This window comes from Bos taurus, chromosome 2 (genome assembly GCF_002263795.3).
Source record: "Bos taurus isolate L1 Dominette 01449 registration number 42190680 breed Hereford chromosome 2, ARS-UCD2.0, whole genome shotgun sequence".
Taxonomy (NCBI): Eukaryota; Metazoa; Chordata; class Mammalia; order Artiodactyla; family Bovidae; genus Bos; species Bos taurus.
This window is the reverse complement of record NC_037329.1, coordinates 97,592,972-97,614,039: the sequence shown is the minus strand read 5'-3', so window position 1 is coordinate 97,614,039 and position 21,068 is coordinate 97,592,972. Positions and strand designations below refer to the sequence as shown.

At 40.5% G+C, this 21,068-nt stretch overlaps 1 protein-coding gene across 13 annotated transcripts in view; it reads right to left on the bottom strand.

Annotated features, from left to right (window-relative positions):
* Window positions 1-19,572, bottom strand: part of UNC80 (unc-80 homolog, NALCN channel complex subunit) — a 230,571-nt gene extending 210,999 nt beyond the window's left edge. For 7 of the 13 annotated variants that reach the window (XM_059875640.1, XM_024976253.2, XM_059875654.1 and 4 more), the window contains exons 1-6: window positions 18,963-19,569; window positions 17,988-18,036; window positions 14,634-14,790; window positions 13,301-13,602; window positions 3,884-4,007; window positions 2,051-2,124 (exon numbers count right to left, since the gene is read on the bottom strand). In XM_059875640.1, the coding sequence (XP_059731623.1) occupies window positions 2,051-2,124; window positions 3,884-4,007; window positions 13,301-13,602; window positions 14,634-14,790; window positions 17,988-18,036; window positions 18,963-19,054 (798 nt within the window). In that variant the 5' untranslated portion in view covers window positions 19,055-19,569. Of the gene's footprint in view, window positions 1-2,050; window positions 2,125-3,883; window positions 4,008-13,300; window positions 13,603-14,633; window positions 14,791-17,987; window positions 18,037-18,962 lie in introns of all 13 variants that reach the window. The other 6 variants (XM_059875650.1, XM_024976259.2, XM_024976245.2 and 3 more) reach the window with 3 other exon arrangements.
* Window positions 19,573-21,068: the final 1,496 nt, after the last annotated feature.

Below are 21,068 nucleotides of genomic sequence, written 5' to 3'. Positions count from 1 at the left end.
ATGATGAGCTAATAAATAAATGATGCATTAGGAAGAATAATCAGGCATTATGAACGACATTTATATGAAGCAGGAGAGGCTAGAAGTAGAAAATCCAATCAGGTCATTTCAGCTGCAATCTACATAGGAAGACCTAGATTTAGAAGATAGCAGTACACATCTGAGCAACAGAATGAAAAGAAAACAATATAACTCAGCAAGAAATCAAATGGAGAGGATTAAAAAGACTGAAATGTTGAATTTATGTATTTCACTGTATCTAAGATGTCTTCAGTTATAAGACACCGTTATTTTATGTATGATCTAAAAAAATTCTGTTAAGTTCTTAGTAGTGAGGACTTTTTATTTTATAGTTATTAAAAAGGTCTACTTAGCCTTATTTATGCAGACCTTTTGATCATATATCCACCCCATGCATGTGCACACTCAGTTTTTGTGTGACTCTTTGCGACCCTACAGACTGTAATCCACCAGGCTCCTCTGTCCATGGAATTTTCCAGGCAAGAATACTGGAGTGGGTTACCATTTCCTTCTCCAGGGTATCTTCCAAACCCAGGGATCGAATCTACATCTCCTGTATATCCTGCATTGGCAGGTGGATTCTTTACCACTGAGCCTCTTGAGAAGTATAAATATATCCCATGTATATGTAAAAAGGAAAATATAAGTGAAATAAATTGGTGTAGGTATTCCTAAAATGTTTTAACATTTATAAATTTCAACTCAGAGCTGTTGACATATATTTTTCCTATAGAATAACTTATGCTCCATCAAGAGTGTTATTTCTTAAAAGAGTGTTCCACTATCCCCTCTGATATTCTCCTAAGCCACTGACCCTTATACTGCAAACTTAGATGCTGAAATGATCACATTTTGCTGCACAAGAATGACAATCACAACAAGATTTCTACCAGGCAGAGAGATGTAAGAGATGTAAGATGTAAGATGTAAGATCATGAAAAATACACTATATTTCAAATGTGTTAAAAGTGAAAAAATTTACATCTGAGAATAGATGAAATATAGCATTTAAATCACTGGAGAAGGCAATGGCACCCCACTCCAGTACTCTTGCCTGGAAAATCCCATTGACTGAGGAGTCTGGTAGGCTGCAGTCCGTGGGGTCGCTAAGAGTCGGACACGACTGAGCGACTTCACTTTCACTTTTCACTTTCATGCACTGGAGAAGGAAATGGCAACCCACTCCAGTGTTCTTGCCTGGAGAATCCCAGGGACGGGGGAGCCCGGTGGGCTGCCGTCTCTGGGGTCGCACAGAGTCGGACAGGACTGAAGTGACTTAGTAACAGGAGCAGCAGCAGCAGCAGACTTCTCCGTCCACGGGATTTTCCAGGCAAGAGTACTGGAGTGGGCTTCCATTGCCTTCTCCGGCAGCAGTAGCAGCAGCATATAAATCACAGTGTCTATACTTAGCAATTGTTCTGTAGGAGACATACTAAGATGTTAACATTTTCAGTTTTGAGGGTAAAAAGGATGATGATAATGCATAATAATCCTGGCAATAATGCATGAGTTGGAAAGAGGATTCAATTTTGATGGATAACGGTAAACTGTATTTTCCACATGTTGAACTGAAAGACAAAGCAGGTCATCTAACACATATTAAATTAATGATGGTATGCATTTCTATGTGACTTTGAACTACTCTGGCCTTCATTTCTTTCTTTTCTGAATCAAGTAGTGCATGGTGAATTTACTTTATACTGTTTCATTACACATCTTCTGTTTCATGTGGATTTGTCTTTAAACTTTAGTTTCCTTAGGGGTAGGACTGCGTCTTAAGCCTCCTCTCTACTTCCTCCTCCACACCTGCTGTAGTATTATTTTACTTATATTAGGGTTGCCTAGCAAATATTAGGAGATTCAGTAATTGAGAACAAGATACTTTAATGTGGAATGAATAATGATAACTAACATTTATTAAGCGTTACCTGCTAGCTACTGAGATAAAGCACTGGTCAAATCCTACCCTTCAAACCTCGCCATGTTCAAGGAATATCTACCTTTCTTCTCATGGTTATAATATACTCACCTCTCGGTGTCTTGTGTCTTGATTTGGTGATTCACAGGTCTGACTTTGACTATTGATAGGAGAGCTTCTCTTAGCTGCAAATACGGATGAAATCCCATCACAAATTTTATAAGTTTATATAAGTTATGTAAGGTATTTTATTTCCTTTTTTCTTTTGTTTTTTACATATGGTAACATATATGTTTCAATGTGTGCATGCGTGTTCAGTTGTGTCCACCTCTTTTCAACCCCATGGACTGTAACCCACAAGGCTCCTCTGTCCATGGAACTCTCCAGGCAAGAATACTGGAGTGGGTTGCCATTTCTTCCTCCAGGGGATCTTCCTGACTCAGGGATCGAACCTGGGTCTCTTGCACTGCAGGCAGATTCTTTACCATCTGAGCCATCAGGGAAGTTCATCTTTTTTTTGAATCAAAAACCCATTTTAATAGATGGTTAAAACCTTGAAAGAAGACATTTAATAGCATGTATTGTAAGAGAAATCAAACAACCAATGAAAAAATCTTTGCATTTTTAGGTTATCAATATAGATTTCTTCATCTATTCAGTCCAACTCGATAGGCTAAGGTGCTAAAAAAATTAGCCATACTGAAAATTATAACAGTTAATATCTACATAGTACCTAACATGAGCTTCCCAGATAACTCAGTGGTAAAGAATCAGCCTGCCAATGCAGGATACACAGGAGATGTGGGTTCAATCCCTGGGTGAGAAAATCCCCTGGAGTAGGAAATGGCAATCCACTCCAGTATTCTTGCCTGGGAAATCCCATGGACAGAGGATTCTATTGGGCTGCAGTCTATGTGGTCGCAAAGAGTCAGACAAGATCGAGTGACTGAGCACACACAGTACCTAATATCTGTCAAGTTCTAAGTGTTTTCACATGTATCAACTCATTTAATACTTATAATAATCCCTATAATAGCTTATGGTATATTACCAGACCCATTTTACAGATGAAAACGATAAGGAACAAGGAATCTGGGGCTTCCCTGATAGCTCAGTTGGTAAAGAATCCGCCTGCAACACAGGAGACCTTGGTTCGATTTCTGGGTTGGAAAGATCTGCTGGAAAAGGGATAGGCTATCCATTCCAGTATTCTTGCCTGGAGAACTCCATGGACAGAGGAGCCTGGCAGGCTATAGTCCATGCGGTCGCAAAGAGTCAGACACAACTTAGCAACTAAAACTTTAAAGAAATGAAAGCACTTGGGGGAGGTTAGGTTATATACATGATAAAAGATCTGGGGTGAAGCATGAACTTTCCAGGCACTTTTCAAGCTATCATGTTGTACTCTTTCTACAGTTCGACAATAGGACTGTTTCATTAGACAATCCCAGTAGTGAAATGCTTTGACAGCAAACAACAACAAACCTCCACTAAAGCAAGATTGTTAAGGAGCTGCTACTCCATCCATCATAATTATGATTAAGATGTAATAATAATAATGGCTGCCACTTATTTATTTCCTATGTGCTTGGCATTCTTCTAAGCAATTTTACATATATCAGCTCATTTATTCTTCATCATAATCCTGTAAGTACTTGTTACACTATATTTATATGGGAGTTATACCTATAACTCCCATGTTACAGATGAGGAAATGGAGGCACAGGAAGTTTGAATGACTCACCCAAAGTCATACTTTGGTAATACCACAGCATGTGCTCCTGGTTTAGAGTTTCTCATCATGTAAACGAACCCTACACCCAGGGGCCCCTAGATAACTCCTTGGAGGAATTTTCTTCCTCTTGGTTTCTTAAGAGTGAATCACCCATCACCTTCATTCCTACGTATGCTGAGACCATCACACTAGGTGTTTGAGTCACAAACCTGTAATGATGTTCCTGATGGGCTTCACCAGTGCTGTGAAGCCAGAGACTTCAGGCTGTCTGTGTTCCCACATGGGCTGCCATATGACAAGTCCACTGGCCAGTCGAAATGTGAGGTCAGATTCCTAGAAGATGGGAAGGAAGATCTATGTCCAAGAACTGGCTGAAGGGAACAGTCAATGCAACAATTAACATCTTTCACCCAATAGTTTGTGGCACAAACTATTGTGTATAAGATAGGTTCAAGGGTGTATTGTGCAACATGGGGAATACTGCCAATATTTTGTAATAACTACAAACAGAAAGTAACTCTTTAAGCTTGTATTAAAAAAGAATATCATTCATAAGATTATTTTCAAAGTAGGCTGATCTTCAAGATCTTCCTTCCTCACTCAGATAAATCAATAGGCTTAAATTATCATCATAATGGGTTGTGCAATGGTAAAGAATCCGCTTGCCAAAGTAGGAGACACAGGAGAAATTCAGGTTGATCTCTAGGTCGGGAAGTTACCCTAGAAGTGGAAATGGCAACCTTCTCCAGAATTCTTGCTTGGAAAATTCCATAGACAGAGGAGCCTGGTGAGCTACAGTCCATGGGGCCGCAGAGAGTTGGACACAACTGAGCACACACACACCATCATCATAATTACTACAAAAATCATGGTGATCTCCTTTAAGCAAAATTAGTAACTAATTAAAATGGAACTTTGGACAGAGCACAAAATACAAATTATTGTTTTCTACTAGCACCCATTGAGTCCTTTTCATTTCAAGGGCCTAGGCAGATCTCTTTACTTATGGCTATTTATATTGATATTATCCCTCTTAATGATTTAATTGTCCTCTTTCTCTCTCATGGGCTTCCCTGGTGGCTCAGACAAAATATCCTCAGATGCTGGCCATTTTGACTTTCTATTCTCCAGTCCATCTCTTGTTCTTGCATTTCATGGAATCAGTAACCTACAGTTAGACCCTTCTTAGTATATTATTTTGTTTGTTGCCTTCTCAACAATCTAATTCCCTGAGGGCAGAGATGTAGCCAGCATTCTCCTCCACAATCTCTGTCACCATCACAATACTAAATTCAGTGTTAGGCATTGGGTGCACAATAGGTGCTCAATAAATAGTTGCTGAATTGTACTGACTTTACAACCCATACTCATTTAATTTGCCTACCACTGAAAGTCTCTGCCAGGAAGCACATTCTCTGCTTCATCATTACACCACTTTGAGTGGCTGAGATGTTTAAAATGCAGTTGCGTAAGTACAAACATATAACACTCTGAGGTTACATTTTCAACAATGCAGCCTCTCAAATCAACATAGACATGAAAGCAGAGAGAATCTGACTGCAGATTAATGAGCACAACTGAGACCCAGAAATTCACTTAGGGTGGTGATTTGCAACCCTGGCTTGTATATAGTATAATCACCCAGGGAGCTTTTAAAACCTAGGAGGCTCAGGTCTCACTTCTTCCCCTAACCAGACCAATTAAGTTAGAATCACTGTGAGATTTGCTTACGTTCTCCCTAGTGACTCATGTTAGCTACGGTTGAAAACCACTGATCTAGAAGAACGAGAGCTAGCAAAAAATTGAAAAAGTTGGGAAGAAAAGGATTCTGCAAATGGTGAATCAATGCAGCTCACTATCAAAGGAAGCCTCAACTGGAAAGACTAGCTGAAATCCCTGAATAAATCTCTGTGTTGGTATAGAGGGGTCTCTAAGCTACAGACCAAGATCCTGGCACCACAGTGGTACTCATTATGGAGAAGCATCTAGTGGCCATATTGGAAAAGCATATAAAGCATTTGGTCAAATTCATTCAACTGTCATTCTACAAATGTTTACAGACCACCTACTGTGTACCTGGTCCTATTCGAGGTTCTGGAATACAACAGGGAACAAAGCATACAAAAAAAATCTCTGCTCCCCAGTGCAAAGGAGAAGTAAAGCAGAAGGAGAAAAATGGCAGGCAAGGTGTCAATGTTTTAGACAGAAAGGCCAGGGAAGGCCTTCTTGTGCAGGTGATTTTGGAGTAGGATCTGAATGAAATGAAGGAGCTGCCATGTATCTATTTCCTGAAAATGCATTTTATAAAAAGGGATCAGCAGGTGTAAGGGTCCTAGGTATGTCTCATGTGTCAAGAAACAGCCAAGAGACCGTGAGCCTGGAGTCAAGTGAATGACAGAAGAGTAGAAAAAATAAGATCAGGGACATTATTGAGTTTCAAATAATATAGCCTGATGGGTCATAGCAAGTTCAGTTCAGTCACTCAGTCGTGTCCAACCGTTTATCACCCCACGCACTGTAGCACACCAGGTTTCCCTGTCCATCACCAACTCCCAGAGCTTGCTCAAACTCATGTCCATCGAGTCGGTGATGCCATCCAACCAACTCATCTTCTGTCATCCCCTTCTCCTGCCTTCAATCTTTCCCAGCATCAGGGTCTTTTCAAATGAGTCAGTTCTTTGCATTAGGTGGCCAAAGTATTGGAGTTTCAGTTTCAGCATCAGTCCTCCCAGTGAATATTCAGGACTAATTTCCTTTAGGACTGACTGGTTTAGTAAGCACGTCAGCAATTACTGAGTAACATGAGAAGCCACTGCAGGGATTTTGAGTAGTAGAATGACATGACTTGATATATGCTTTGATAGGATCACCCAGGCTATTGAGAATAGTTTGAGAAAGGGCAAGGGTGGAGACAGAGAATTTAGGAAGCTATTATTATCATGTAGGTGAAAGATCATTAGACTAAGGGGTTAGTAGAGGATAAAATTAGTAGAGGGCAGATGCTGACTGACTAGAGGTGGCTGCTGCTGCTACTGCTAAGTCGCTTCAGTCATGTCTGACTCTGTGCGACCCCGGAGACGGCAGCCCACCAGGCTCCCCCGTCCCTGGGATTCTCCAAGCAAGAACACTGGAGTGGGTTGCCATTTCCTTCTCCAATGCATGAAAGTGAAATGTGAAAGTGAAGCCGCTCAGTCGTGTCCGACTCTTAGAGACCCCATGGACTGCAGCCTACCAGGCTCCTCCGTCCATGGGGTTTTCCAGGCAAGAGTACTGGAGTGGGGTGCCATTGCCTTCTCCAGACTAGAGGTGGAGTGTAGGAGAAAAAGATGTCAAAGATCTTGGGCCTTGTCACTGATAAGGATGGGCAAGATGAAGAAGAAACAAGTCTGGGGATATCAGGAGTCTAGTTTTAGACATGTTAAGGTTGAGAGGTCCATTAGACTTTCAACTAGACTTATTGAGTAAACAACTAGATGGCCAGGTCTAAAGTTAAAGGGAAAGAATCCCTCTTCCTTTGAAATAATCATGGGGGAGACTGCCTGGTATCATGTAAGGTATTAGATCCAGCAAGCAAGGAATTAACAGTGTGCAGAGTATATCAGATTTATCTCCAGAAATGTAGAATGCTCAATTCATCAGGTTTTGATAATTTCTTAGTTTCAGAGATGGGTTCTTTTCCATGTTTCTTCTAAGTAATCTTGGCACAAAACTCCAATGGACATGGCAACAGGAAGTGAGTTCTCTTAAACTGACATCCTGGCTTTTAACATCTGCTCTCTTAATGTGACAATTACCACTCAGTGACAGTCACTGTCATTATTTTGTTTTTTGTTTGATATACTTCCAGCTAGGCTGTATATTTCTTGAAGATAAATTGAGATCTTCTTCCGTGTATTTTTCCTTGAATATCAATACATAATTGTTGATTAACTGAACATATATTAGACTCTCCAAATAACACCAGCTCAATCTGATCATTCTTTAGACCCAAATACCTGCAGAAGCTATGGCCAACTCTTATGTAGATATGTTCCTTTGTACATCCTTTTAAGCTGGAGGAACGCATAAACTCTGAAAGCTAACTCCACTTCTAGAATCCCCTTCAATGGCTCACTCAGTGTGATATATGCACACATGAACAGAAGCTCTGTAGTTGGAGAAGGTGCTCTTTATCATTCAAATAGCTGTGGGGTGAATGGTCTGGAAAGGTTCTAAGAAAAACCAGAAGGTGTAAGCATTCAAAAAATCAACATTTCCACATTACAGTTTCTTTTCTAGCTTGCAATGAAAATCTGTTTCCGTGATGACATGAAGCAATTCTAAATGTGTTTTCTAGTAGCTTAGAGACATCTGCTTAAACAACTATTATTTTGAATTCTGTTTTAAAGTTGTTTACTTTAGACATATGAATTTTATAAAAATCTCCTTGAGGGCTTGTATTTTGTTTAATTTCCTGCAGTTTCTCCAGCACTTTGAATAGTGCCTAGCATTCAGTAGGCATCCAATAAATATTTATTGAAGGAATAAGTGAATATAATCAAATCAAGAAAATACTGACAGCACATTTAAAAGGGATTCCTTAGTTGTAACACATGTCATCATTTAAATTTGGCCTAAAATTATAATACTTGACAGAATATTTGAATATTAATTTTCTTATATAATATTTGAGCTAGTTTTAAGTTAAAAGTATAACAATCCATTGAATTATACACTGTCCTACAAAAGAATGAGTCATTTAGATGTATTTGTTAATTAGTAAACTAATTCATTCAACAAATATTTATTAAATATCTACAAAGCACAAACATTAATGTTAACTACCCCAGATACAATGATAATTTCTATTCTCAAACCATTTGGAATCTAGTGGGAGAGATGGACACACAAAGAGATAAGAATAACAAATAAACTAAAAATAACAATAAAAATACATTTAAAATATTATACAGATAGAGAAGAGGGGAGCCTAGATCTTGAATGAAATCATAAAGAATGAGTAGGAATTTTCTAGGCAGAAATGTAGGTTATGAGGGCATTCCAGGTAACATGACCAGCATGAAAACAGGTTTGGAATAAACCACGTTATATTCTCAGGGAGACTTCAAGCATTTGGAGCTCATAGGCAGGAGAGGTAGCCAAAAAAACACAAAACATGGAGGCCCCAGTTATCACACCAAGAATCTAGAGTTTCACCCTCTGTATAGCGATAAATTAACAAATTACTTTAAGCATATTGGTGATACAGTCAGATCTGCATTTAGAGAGATCACTTTGGTGTTAAGGTTGGATTTTAGAAGACAAGCCAGGAGACTGTAAATTCAATTAGACAATGGCCCAAGTAACAGGTCCAAGGAAGAGATGATGAAAGTTTGGGTTATGGAGTAAATACGGATAAAAAAAAAGTTAGAAATACTTAGGAGACAAAACAGAACTCTGTGATTAGCAGAATGTGTAGGTAAAGATGAAGGAGTAATCAAAGGAAGCTCCTAGGTTTTGAGTTTATGTGAATGGGTCCATCATCTGAAATACAGAACATCAGGACAAGAGCTCATTCCAGGGGAAATCTGAAATGTCTATAGATTATCTGTTTGGAGAAACTAGTTGAAAAGTTGGTCTAGAGGCCAGGAGAGAAGACTAGTTTAGAGATACAAAATTAGATCTCAGCCTATCAGGACACAAATGGTAAATAAATGAAGCAGGAGAAGAGGTCTTTCAAAGAAAAGATACAGTGGGAAGTGCAAAGGGTCTAGGTTGCATCTCTGGGGAATCCCAATGTTAAGGGAGCAGGCAAAGAAGATGAGCTCCCAAAGGAGACAGAGCAGAAAGAGCCAGAGATGCAATGAAAACTGGCAGAGTGTGGTGTCACCAGAGGAATGGAAAACTTCAAGAAGAAATGAAGGTAAGTTCAAATGCAGCTGAGATTTAATGAATTGGAGACAGCAAAGTAAAGATTAGGTTCAATAGCCCAAGCTTGTTGATGACCTTGGTTAGAAGAGTTCTAGCACAGAAACCAAGAAACAGTATAGCTCTGTAGAAAGTCGGATGGAATTGGATTTGAATCCCACCTTGCCTACTTAATGAGCTTGATTATTACCTCTGGACTTCAGTTTCCTCTTTGGTAAAATCTACCTTCCTGTGGGTGTTTGTAAAAATTAGAAATGATAGGTGAGAACTGTTACATACTAGAGGAAAGCAGAAGCAAGTGGAAGGGGCTGGGAAGGTGAGAAGTGGAAGCACAGGCTCATGCCTAGACTGGATTTCAGCCCTTCGTTACTCCCGCAACACCATGTCCTATAAGAGCTTCAACCTACAACACTGTCTATGTGAACATGGGGTGGGGACTTGAGGGAAACAAGAAACAGACTGACAAGTGGGCATCACGTGGAGCTTGATGGCACAATGTGTAGACATACGAGTCTAGACGGCTGTTGGTTTCTGCCCCAGGAGCATGCAGATCTCTGGGGCTGGAAAGAAAAGGTGGCTTTTAGTCTTGATCTTGGGCTGGAGTTCTGAGGATCAAATGCAATGGAAGAATAAGGGGGCCATTAATGGTGCTGATGAGGAGCAGTTGACACAGCTAGAGCACGGATATGGAAGGAAGATAGGGCCTGATAACTAGCAGGCAAATGAAAATTCTAGGTCAGTGGATCTCAATCCAGGGCAATTCTCCCCCTCCCTACTCCTTAGGGATATCTGGCAATGTCTCGAGTCATTTGTGTTTGCAACAAACCAGAGGGAGGACGTGTTACTGGCATCTAGTGGGTAGAAGCCAGAGATGTTATTAAATACCCTACAAAGCACAGGACAAAGAATTATCTGGCCCCAAATGCCAATGGTGCCACAACTGAGAAACCCCGATCAAGGGATTGTACATTCCCCACTGAAAAAAGCAAACCCTTCACTCAGATTAAAAAAAAAAACAACCCTTATAGGGAAATCTATTGACTCATTAATATTTGTATTCCCTATGGCATCTAGGAAAACGTTTTTCTCATAGCAATAATAAAATGATAGAACAATAATGCTAGTAATAATAGCCAGCAATAATCGTAGAATACAATACTATGTATTAATCACAGTGCCATGTTTTATAGGGATTGTTTTACTTCCTTATAAATACTACAATCCAAGGCCAGAAGTAAACCTGGGGACCTTGAGCCAGCTTTTCTCAACTATCTGTGTAGTCTCCCCTGAAAGAAGATCTGGCTCCTCTTCTACTCATAATTCATAATGCTGATAGCTATAAAATGTCAAAGCTAAATACTACCATTTATTAACGCCTTTTTGTGCATCAGGTGAGCACTTTAATTTGTTTAATCCTCACAATACTCCGTAAAATTATTCTCATGTTCAATTAATACTTGAGAAAACTGAGGCTTAATGAAGTTAAATCGTTCAATGTCCTTTCTACATAGAATACAAAGCAGCAAGCACTGGATTCTAACTCAGGACTGTTTCCAAACCTTACACTCTGCATGTTTCCAAATAAAATTACAGTCATTCTGGACACTTAAACATTTTTTAATCTAGATAATATTTCTTTACAAATAGATATGTTATGGGCTATGTTTTTAAGGAGTTTTCTTTCTTGCCCTTTCCATTTAAGGGACTATGTGCCTACATATATTTGCTACTTTTAGCACCTGAATCAGCTTCTGATAGTAACTTGGGTTTATTCGGTGACAATCATTAAATATTTATTGACTGTCTCATATATGCAGACACTATTCTAGACACATCAGATACCACTGTGACCTGGACAGGCAGTGTCCCTTTGTTCAAGAACCTCGGGTTTGGTGGGGGTGATGGGTAACAAACATGTAAAGAAACATAAAAAATAAATTCAGGAACTGATAAGTGCAAAGAAGGAAACAATGAAAAAAGTAGACCATATACTAGTGGCACTAAAGTAGCCAGGGAAGTACTTCTGGGTTGGTAGCAACTACATGGTGAGTAAACCGCTGAGAAGAACACGACCACGTGAAAATCTGGGGTGGAAGGTGGGGGTAAATGATTCAAATAGAAGGAAAAAACCAGCACCAAGATCTGAAACCGAAAACAATCTTCTCGGGTTTGAAGGTGAGCCTTTGGTGTGCCTGCAAGTTTGGGAACAAGATAGAGGCCAGTGAGATTGAGGGAGATGAAGCCAAGCAGAATTCATGTCCTGCAGGTCTCATTGGCCAGGGGGACACTCTCAGTTAATGTTTCCATTAAGCGTAACCTTTATCAAAGACTTTTAAAAATAGAAAGTGTAATGTTTTTAAAGCAGAAATTTAATTAAATCACATTTAACTATTTTTTTTGATAATTTTGATAGACAACGTGGCCAGTGGATGTGAAGCACTTTAGGAGTCCACAGGTAATTTCAGTTCTAGTCCTACCAGAAACGGGACAGAATCAATCAAAAGTGAATTTTACCTGAATATAAAATGGATGAAAAGACTCTCTAGTCCATCCGCCCTCATAATGGCTCTTAATGGTCTTACAACCACCTTCATATATATATGTGCTTAGTTGCTTAGTCATGTTCGACTCTTTGCGATCCCATGGACTGTAGCCTACCAGGATCCTCTTTCCATGGGGATTCTCCAGGCAAGAATACTAGAGTGGGTTGCCATTTCCTCCTTCATCACATATATATAATATATTGCAAAAATGAAACATTCATTAGGATCCTAATATTCTGTTATAGAATATTTGAGCATATTGATTCCTTCTATCTTTTATCAGAGCGCTTAGATGGAATGTTGCAATTTATTAATTCTCAGAAGTAACAAATAGTTCTTGATTTCTTTCCATCTACTTGATTTTTTTCCCATGTACTTTCATGTACTGTGTCTTCACGTATATTCACCCTGTGTTTAAATATCCAAAATTTTATGCAATGGAGGATCCAAGAGGTTAAGTAGGACCACCTAGATCACACAGCTAGAAAGTGGTAGCAGAGTGACTTAAGATAATATTGTCTCTTTCAGATCCAAGGGGTACCTGTATATAACTGTATTTTAATACAATTGGTTTCCATGAAATACGTTTTCTATTTTACGCATTGAAAAATATTTTGAAAAGGAATTCATACATGGTACACCAAACTGTCAAAGAGACTGCAGCACATAAAAAGTAAAAGCTTCTGCTCAAGACCCTGCATTATGTTCTGGAAATACAAAAGAGATAGTGACTAGGTCTCCATGGGGAAGGTCAGAGGAAAAGCTTCATGGAAATGATGACACTGAAGTTTGAAGAGCCATGGAGCAAAAGGAGGGCAGAGCTAACAGCAAGTGCATATTCGGGGAATGGTTCACGTGGCTCCCAGAACTATCATGGGGTGGGCAGTAGGGATTGGCAGTGGTCAACGGAGGGGACTTCAGCTCCAGATCATGGTTGACCTTATATGTCATATTTAATACGTTGGGCATTATCATGGGGCAGATGGAGAACTATCAAGGATTTTTAAGTAGGAGAATCATGGTTTTGAGATAATGTTTAATATCTTAATATAGAAACAAAGCTCTCTTCCTATAAGCTCATACAAAGACATGGGCGCACAAATACGGAAATATCATCTGAAGCCCACCCTCACCTGACCTCTAGTCCCTCTTCAGCCTAATCAGCTTTCTGCTTACCTTGATCCTGTGTACCAGAGGAGCAAACAGAAACACAAAGAGCTCCACAGTAGCCATGGAGTTCTGGAAAATCTTCCTTCGGTTATTTTCTTCCTCATCATGGGCGGTGCTTTGGCAAGGTTGCCCTGGAGAACCCTGGTTTTCAACCTGGTGGACGAAAGCACTGCTGCTGCCAGCCCAGCTGGAACCTCGGTCTGTGCCCCCAAAACGCTCGCTGTTGCAGTCCTGTGGGGCCTCCAGGAGCATCCAGTGCAGGGTATGGAGGAGCTTTGTCTCAGCAACACCCAGTTTATCCTGGTGTCCTGCATTGCACAACCACACAGTCAGGTTAAGGCAGACTCTGTGGCCAGGACAATGATGTCAGCCTTGCATCTGGGAAGAACATCCTTGTGTTAAGGTTCTGTGGCTTGATTTCCTGGGAGACACTAGCATTTCTCTGCACCACTTACAGCCATTGTTAGAACGGTCCATTCTTGTTTTGGGACTTTCTAACTGGCTGCAATCTTTGCAGAACAGTACGTTGCCACAGGGAAAGAAACTGCATACATCACATCTCTTCAGCCAGATACCCACATATATTTCCAAATAAAGAGCACAATGGTTAAGAATATTGGTTCTGAAGATAGCTACTCCATTTTGCATGCATGTGTGCTCATTACTCCCAATCTAGGGATCAAACCCATGTCTTCTGAGTCTCCTGCATTGCAGGTAGAGTCTTTATCCACTGAGCCACCTGGGAAGACCTGGTGTGATTAGGAAAGGCCCCTCTATAAAGGTAACACTTGAGTAAAGATCCACATAAGGGGAAGGAACTGGATGAAGAAGAGCTTGGGCTAGATGGCTAGGACATAATGCTATGTGGGAAAAGCAATCTGCAAAATAATATAAGCAAGAAAAATAACACATATGTGCAGGCATGCACACATGCACACAGTACTACAAAGCTGGGAAAAGAGCTGGAGAGGGGCATGCCAAATGCAGGAAGGTGGTTGCTTTAGACACTGGGAGGACTAAAGGACAACTCTGCTTAGAACTCATCTTGAATAGGTGAGAGTCCTTAGTTTCTCTACAACATTCTAATGTTCAAAAGGAAGACATATTCACAGTTTACTTGTAAAATGAAAAAGTTTAAAAAGGAGAGCTAGTTCCTTCATTGGCAAAATGGAGATAACAGTAATATGAAACTAAGGGAGATTTTGTGAGAATTAATTGAGAATGTGTGCCAAGTGCCTGGGAAAGTACTAATACAGGTTGCTATTGTGGGTGTTATTATGAGTGTTACCATGAATGAGGACAGTGGTGTGTTATGAAGAAGAAATGCAGGTGCACCAACCTAGCTTGTTTCTGTTTGACAGCAGGGTTGCAGTGCAGTGGAGGACATGAGGCAAAGCAGCTTGTACCAGTTCCCATCTGGAAATGCTCTGGATGGCTTCAGAGAGGGCTGGAGAGAGGCCATGCAGCTTGTTTTCTACTAACACTCGTTCAAAGGACTATAGACACCAAAAAAAAAAAAAAAATTAAAATAAGAAATTAAATATTCTGATGGGTGGAAAAATAGACAAGGTATTGTATATCCTAAAAAGTTGCACACCACTAGTCGAAATTCTTTACAGAACACTCACATTGCATTTCATTGTACATGTTGACATGAAATGAATCAACGATAATTTCCTATTATCTACCCATTTTCAAACAGGCTTCCCAGTTGGCCTGCATGCTAAGTCGCTTCAGTAATGTCCAACTATAGCCCACCAGGCTCTTCAGTCCATGGGATTCTCCAGGCAAGAATACAGGAGTGGGTTGCTACTTCCTACTCCAGGGAATCTTCCCAATCCAGGGATGGAAGCTGCTTCTCTTATATCTCCTGCACTGGTAAGCAGACTCTTTTACCACTAGCGCCACCTGGCCCCAAGTAGCGCTAGTGGTAAAGAACTCGCCTGCCAATGCAGGAGTCAAGAGATAGAGGTTTGATCCCTGGATCGATAATATCCCCTGGAGAAGAAAATGAAAACCCACTTCTATATTCTTGCCTGGAAAAATCCCATGGACAGAGGAGACTGGCGGGCTCCATGGGGTTGCAAAGAATTGGACATGACTGAGAACACCCATTTTTAAGTTTTTGATCCAAAGTATACTGCTTGAATTATTAAATGATTTTTATTTCCACCAAAATAAGCTCCCATCAAAAAGAATAGAAAACATTTAAGTATATGAAGTATTTAGAAGTAGTATTTTATAAAATGCTGTTGGATCATCTAAAGGAGCTATCCCTGCTGCAGACCAAGGTGAGATATCTTTTTTAAAAGTATCTGGAGGGACAGAATTTTTGTGAATGTGCAACAAATGTTAAATAAGATAGACCTCTTAGAAGAGATCTGATTTTGGGGTCCCTGAATTATTCCATGTGCCTAGCAATGCCTAGCAATAATTATTGGAATTATTAGGATATATAAGGAAAATATGACTTAATACAGAGATTCTCCAAAGAAAGCTATTTACATTTGACTCAAGAAAAAAAATAAATTCACTTTCATAATGAAAGGCATGCTAGGGTTTGGTAAGGAGTTCGATCAGAGATGTAGTCTCTGGGGTTTTCTTAAAGAAACTAGATAAAGGCAGATCCAAACACTTTAAAACTCCTCAGCCCTTGGTTCCTAACTATTCATTAAGTAAAGGGTGTATATGTTAGACATTGAAAGATTATAAAGAATTTATACAGTCTGGATGAATGCACTTTTAGAGGATAAGTTATATACCTTATAACCTCAAGAAGCCTTAAATACTTACTGTCATTTTCTTCTTAAATGTTACTAATATAACTTTTTGTCATTTTAAACCAGGGAAATTGTTTTCTATACTTATATCACTATCTATCTGCAGCTATGAATGTGACTCAGTTACTTGATATTATGTGACTACATTAAAATGTCAGACATATCTTTGCCAAGAAGAGAGAAAAGCCAGGGTTATTTTAAGCTAGTATAACTGTAAGCTTGGTTTGAGAAAGACTCAGAGATTTCAAGTGTCAAATTACTTTAACCTGAGCTTAGTAGAATAAATTCCATTAAAAAGTTAGATATAAAAAATACATGTGACAATTTGAAGAGCAGGAAATGCAACAAAATAAATTCCTATTTGAGTGTGTTTTGTGCATATATGTGCGTGTAAGTGGGGTGTTTAATTTTCCAGTTGGCTTCTGTAATAGTTTGTGGCCCTAACACATTTCAGAGCTCCTTACTAGAAGGTCATCTGTTCTCTGTCTGGTCATTTGCAAATATCATGGCAATATCCAAATGAGTAGGTTTCTACTTTTAGGCTATAATATATACAATGTGGGGCTTCCCTGGTAGCCCAGATGGTAAAGAATCTGCCTGGAATGCAGGAGACCTCGGTTCAGTTCCCGGAGAAAGGATAGGCTGCTGCTGCTGCTGCTGCTGCTAAGTCGCTTCAGTCGTGTACGACTCTGTGCGACCCTATGGACTGCAGCCTACCAGGCTTCTCCGTCCATGGGATTCTCCAGGCAAGAACACTGGAGTGGGTTGCCATTTCCTTCTCCGATGCATGAAAGTGGAAAGTGAAAGTGAAGTCACTCAGTCATGTCTGACTCTTAGCGACCCCATGGACTGCAGCCGACCAGGCTCCCCCATCCATGGGATTTTCTGGGCAACAGTACTGGAGCGGGGTGCCATTGCCTTCTCCCAAGGATAGGCTACCCATTCCATTATTCTTCCCTGTAGGATTCCATGGACAGAGGAACCTGACAGGCTACAGTACATGGAGTTGCAAAGAGTCAGACATGACTGAGTGACTTTCACTTTCATATACAATGTAATGACCTTTATGTGAGCTCCAATTTTTAATAAAGTCTGTAAAAAACCCATTTTAATTTTGCTTCACAGGTTTTCATCTTGTCTTCAGTTTGTAAAAAGACAGTTTTTAAGTCATGAGATTCCCTTAGAATCTCAGGACAAGTGCACTCTATTTTGCATAAATATTAATAGCATTATTATAATTATTTCATATCATCCACTTTGGAGTTGCAGAAAAAATGGAAGACATAAAAGTTCAATATTGCATATTACACTGAGTAGTTCATAGGCTTGCATTTTATGAGCTTCCACTACATAAAATAATGTCTTGTTGATTTGATAACATTTCTCAATTTTGTTGATTAAGGATTTGACTGTTATACTTGCCCTCTGTCTCCTGATTCTCTGTTATTTCCCCATCTCTCTTCTGCTCTACTCCCCCCACTTAGGGCCTTCAGACTCACTTTCCCTCTGCTCTTCTCTCAGCTATTCCTCAGTACCTTCCTTCAAATCTTTGTCCAAGGGTCACATAAGGAGGCAAACCTTATCTATCCACTGTTTCTAACATGAAAACTTCACCCTAGTGCTCTATAATTTCCTTTTTTGCTTAAATTTTCTCCATAGTATATATCACCATTTGGCTGGCTATCTATTTTATTTATTTATGAGGGTCCCATCCCCCTCCCAGTAGAATACAAACCCTTTATTTGTTTTGATTATTGCTCCATCTCATCATCTAGAACTGTGTCTGGCACATAGTAGGTACTCAGTAATGTTCGCTGAGTGAATTAACATGTATAGTCAGTACATTTAACATCATTCTTTCAAATTACCACATGATATATGGAAATACTCATTAAATGATGAATATCACGTACCACACAAGAGGCTTCATACTGCTTTCCCAGTTTAGGCCTCAAAAATGCACTGAAAAATTAAGAGAGATAATTGTTATAAACACATGCAAGATTATTATTAGAGCATCCTTATGACATTTTCAATGGATAAGACATGCAAAAGTCAAATTTCATGCCTCCCTATGCCTTGTTAATGAGCAGGTGTTAAACAGCTGACATTTGCTTTTTTATGTGCAATTACATATATGAAAAAGGTGTGAATTTATACATTTTCTGTATCAACTCTTTTTCTGAAGACTTTTTATCTAATTGGATTCTAAATTGCCAGTGGTCAGAAGTATTGCATTACTCATGTGTACAGTCTTACTCAAAACTGAAAAATGAACCCAGCTTGTGGGTTATGATTTTCAGAATCTAATTTCTTATCTGATAAATCTCTAACAATAATAATAATGGAAACCTTGTTTCCCGTTTATTGGAATAGGCTTCAGGGTTGTTTTTTGTTTTGTTTTGTTTTTTCTGGAAAAAGCAAATTCTTATAAAAAATGAGTCTTCTCAGAGGCTTTAACCAGGAAGATTACACTGGCTGGATCCGAGCAAAAATGGTTAACAAGTGGGCATAGCAGATATTCGACAAACAGGAGCTGGAAAAACAACAGGTCAACGGGCTGGAATTACAGCAGGAGACGGAGGGTAAATTGGACACAGGAGCACAACCAGTCATAATTATCTCCCCTAATTCCCCGCCCCCTCCTCCTAGGCTCTCTGCCCTCTCACCCCCTAAATAACGTATATTGCCAATCTGCTTGTCGTCAAACTTCACTGAAATATTTTTTTAAATGCGTGTTTTTAAGCGGGTTTGGAGAGCTTGCTTTCTAGCCTCAGAGAGGGAGCTGCAAGCTGTGGCGCGGCCTCAGCAGCAGCGATCACAACCCAGGCGGCCCCAGGAGCGCCCCCAGCCCTGGGCGCCCGCGGTGCGCCCTCTGCGCCCCTCACCTGGTTTGCCGCCACAGGAAGGTCTGGATGGGCAAGGGGATACCACGGCCGCTGTCTTGCTCCTGGCCCTCGGAGCTCTTCCTCTTCACCATGATGGTGGCTCCTGGGAGTCCTACTGCAGGACTCAGCGCTGGCTCCTCGCTAGCCGCTGCCCCCGCCTCTTCCTCCCTCTGCTCTCCCCAACTCTCATCCCCTCCTTCCCCTAGGCAGAGCAGACTCTCTCCGCCCTGATCCCCCGTCCCTCTCCCCTTCCCCCGCCCCTCCTCGAGCGTGGAACATGGCTGCAGGAGGAGGGGAGGGCTGGAGGAGCCGCGGAGCGAGGAGGGGGGCGCTCGGAGGAGCAGTCCGCCTCGCCGCCCCCGCGCCCGCTCCTTGCTTTCAGCACCTCCCACTGTGGACAGCGGCCCGCGCCGGACGCACGGGCGGGAGACCAGCGCAGGGGTCAGGTTGAGCAGACTTGGGATGGCCGAAAGGGTCCAAACTCCGCATCGCACGCAGGTCCCCTACGTAGCCTCTTTAGCCCCCAGATTTAGGCTTCCTCCCTTCGGAACTGCACCCTAGGAGTGTCCCCTGTCCTGCTTCCCAACCTTGGCATCTGAAGAACTGTCAAGGTCTAGGGAGGAGGAGCTTTGGAAACCGCAGAGCAGTCACTAAGCCTGGCATCATTCGCACCTCTAGCAAGGAGGTCAGGAGTCCACCCTTGGGGTTTAGCAGAAGGAGCACATGAAAATTATTAGAAGTGTAAACCAGAAAGGAAGCAAGCTTGGCAAGGCAGAGAAAGCTTAAAAGTTCTCTGATGGGAGAATTTATTGTAAAATGGTAACCACAAGAAAGTAACCATGCTTGTTTTGCCAAAACAGAAATATTGCCAAACCAGCAAGTTATGGGTATCAATTATTACAACTAGAGAAAGAACATTTGAATCATGCTTTTAGAAAATGTGGTTTATTGTTTATAGTCCCTTAGTGAACTTGGGTGTCTCTATCTCATTGATAACTGCCATTTTACTTAAGTTGTCATAGTCAAAGCCCTATACAACAGTTTATAAGTGGATTGTTAGATGTTTTATCTGGTAGTAAAACAAGTAGGGATGGGGTCAAGTGAAGCAGTTTGAGTGAAAAATTCATTGCTATGGATTCAAATATTTGCAAGTGAACAGAGCCGCACATCATTTTGAACAAAGATATTGGTGTGACCCATGAAATGGAGAATCAGAAACCCCAGAGCCTAATCTCAACAGATAGAAATAGTTTCTGTTAACCACATGTGTGTCTACTTCATATAGAGAGAACTATATTGTATTTATTGGTATTTTCAGAGAAAAGTTAGAGAAATAATGTCTCCATTTAATTTATTGAACTTTTTTTTTTTTTTTTACCACCATTGGACAAATAATTTTATAATTAGTATCAGCAGCTCTGTCAGGAGGAAAAAGATAACAATGATGTTTTATAACATCAATGAGTAATTTCATTTCTTAGAATTATAATATGCTTTTTTCAATAATTCACAAATACTTTCCATTGCTTAAGTCAAGTGCATGTATGTTCAGTTGTGTCTGACTCTGTGCAACTCCATAGACTGTAGCCCGCCAGGCTCCTCTGTCCCATGGAATTTTCCAGGCAAGAATATTGGAGTGGGTTGCCATTTCCTCCTCCAGGGAATCTTACTGACCCAGGGATCAAACTTGAGTCTCCTGCATCTCCTGTATTAGCAGGTGGATTCTTTACCACTGAGCCATTTGGAGCTAGGACAAACAAAGGAAACTTAGAGATTAACTACCTCTACTTCCAAATTTTACTGATAAGGGTGATGAGGCCTAGAGTTATAAAGTGACTTCCTAGCTGGTTAATGGTAGATCCCAAAGGAGAAGGAATCTTCATGATTCCTGACACAGAACTTTATTTTTTATAGTGCTGTGCTTAGTCACTCAGTCATGTCCGACTCTTTGCACCCCATGGACTGTAGCCCACCAGGCTCCTCTGTCCATGGGGATTTTCCATGCAAGAATACTGGAAGGGTTGCCATGCTCTCCTCCAGGTTTATTTTATAGGCTAGATGCTAAATAGGTTTTCTTTCTTGTGTCAACTCAGATCAATTGGTAAG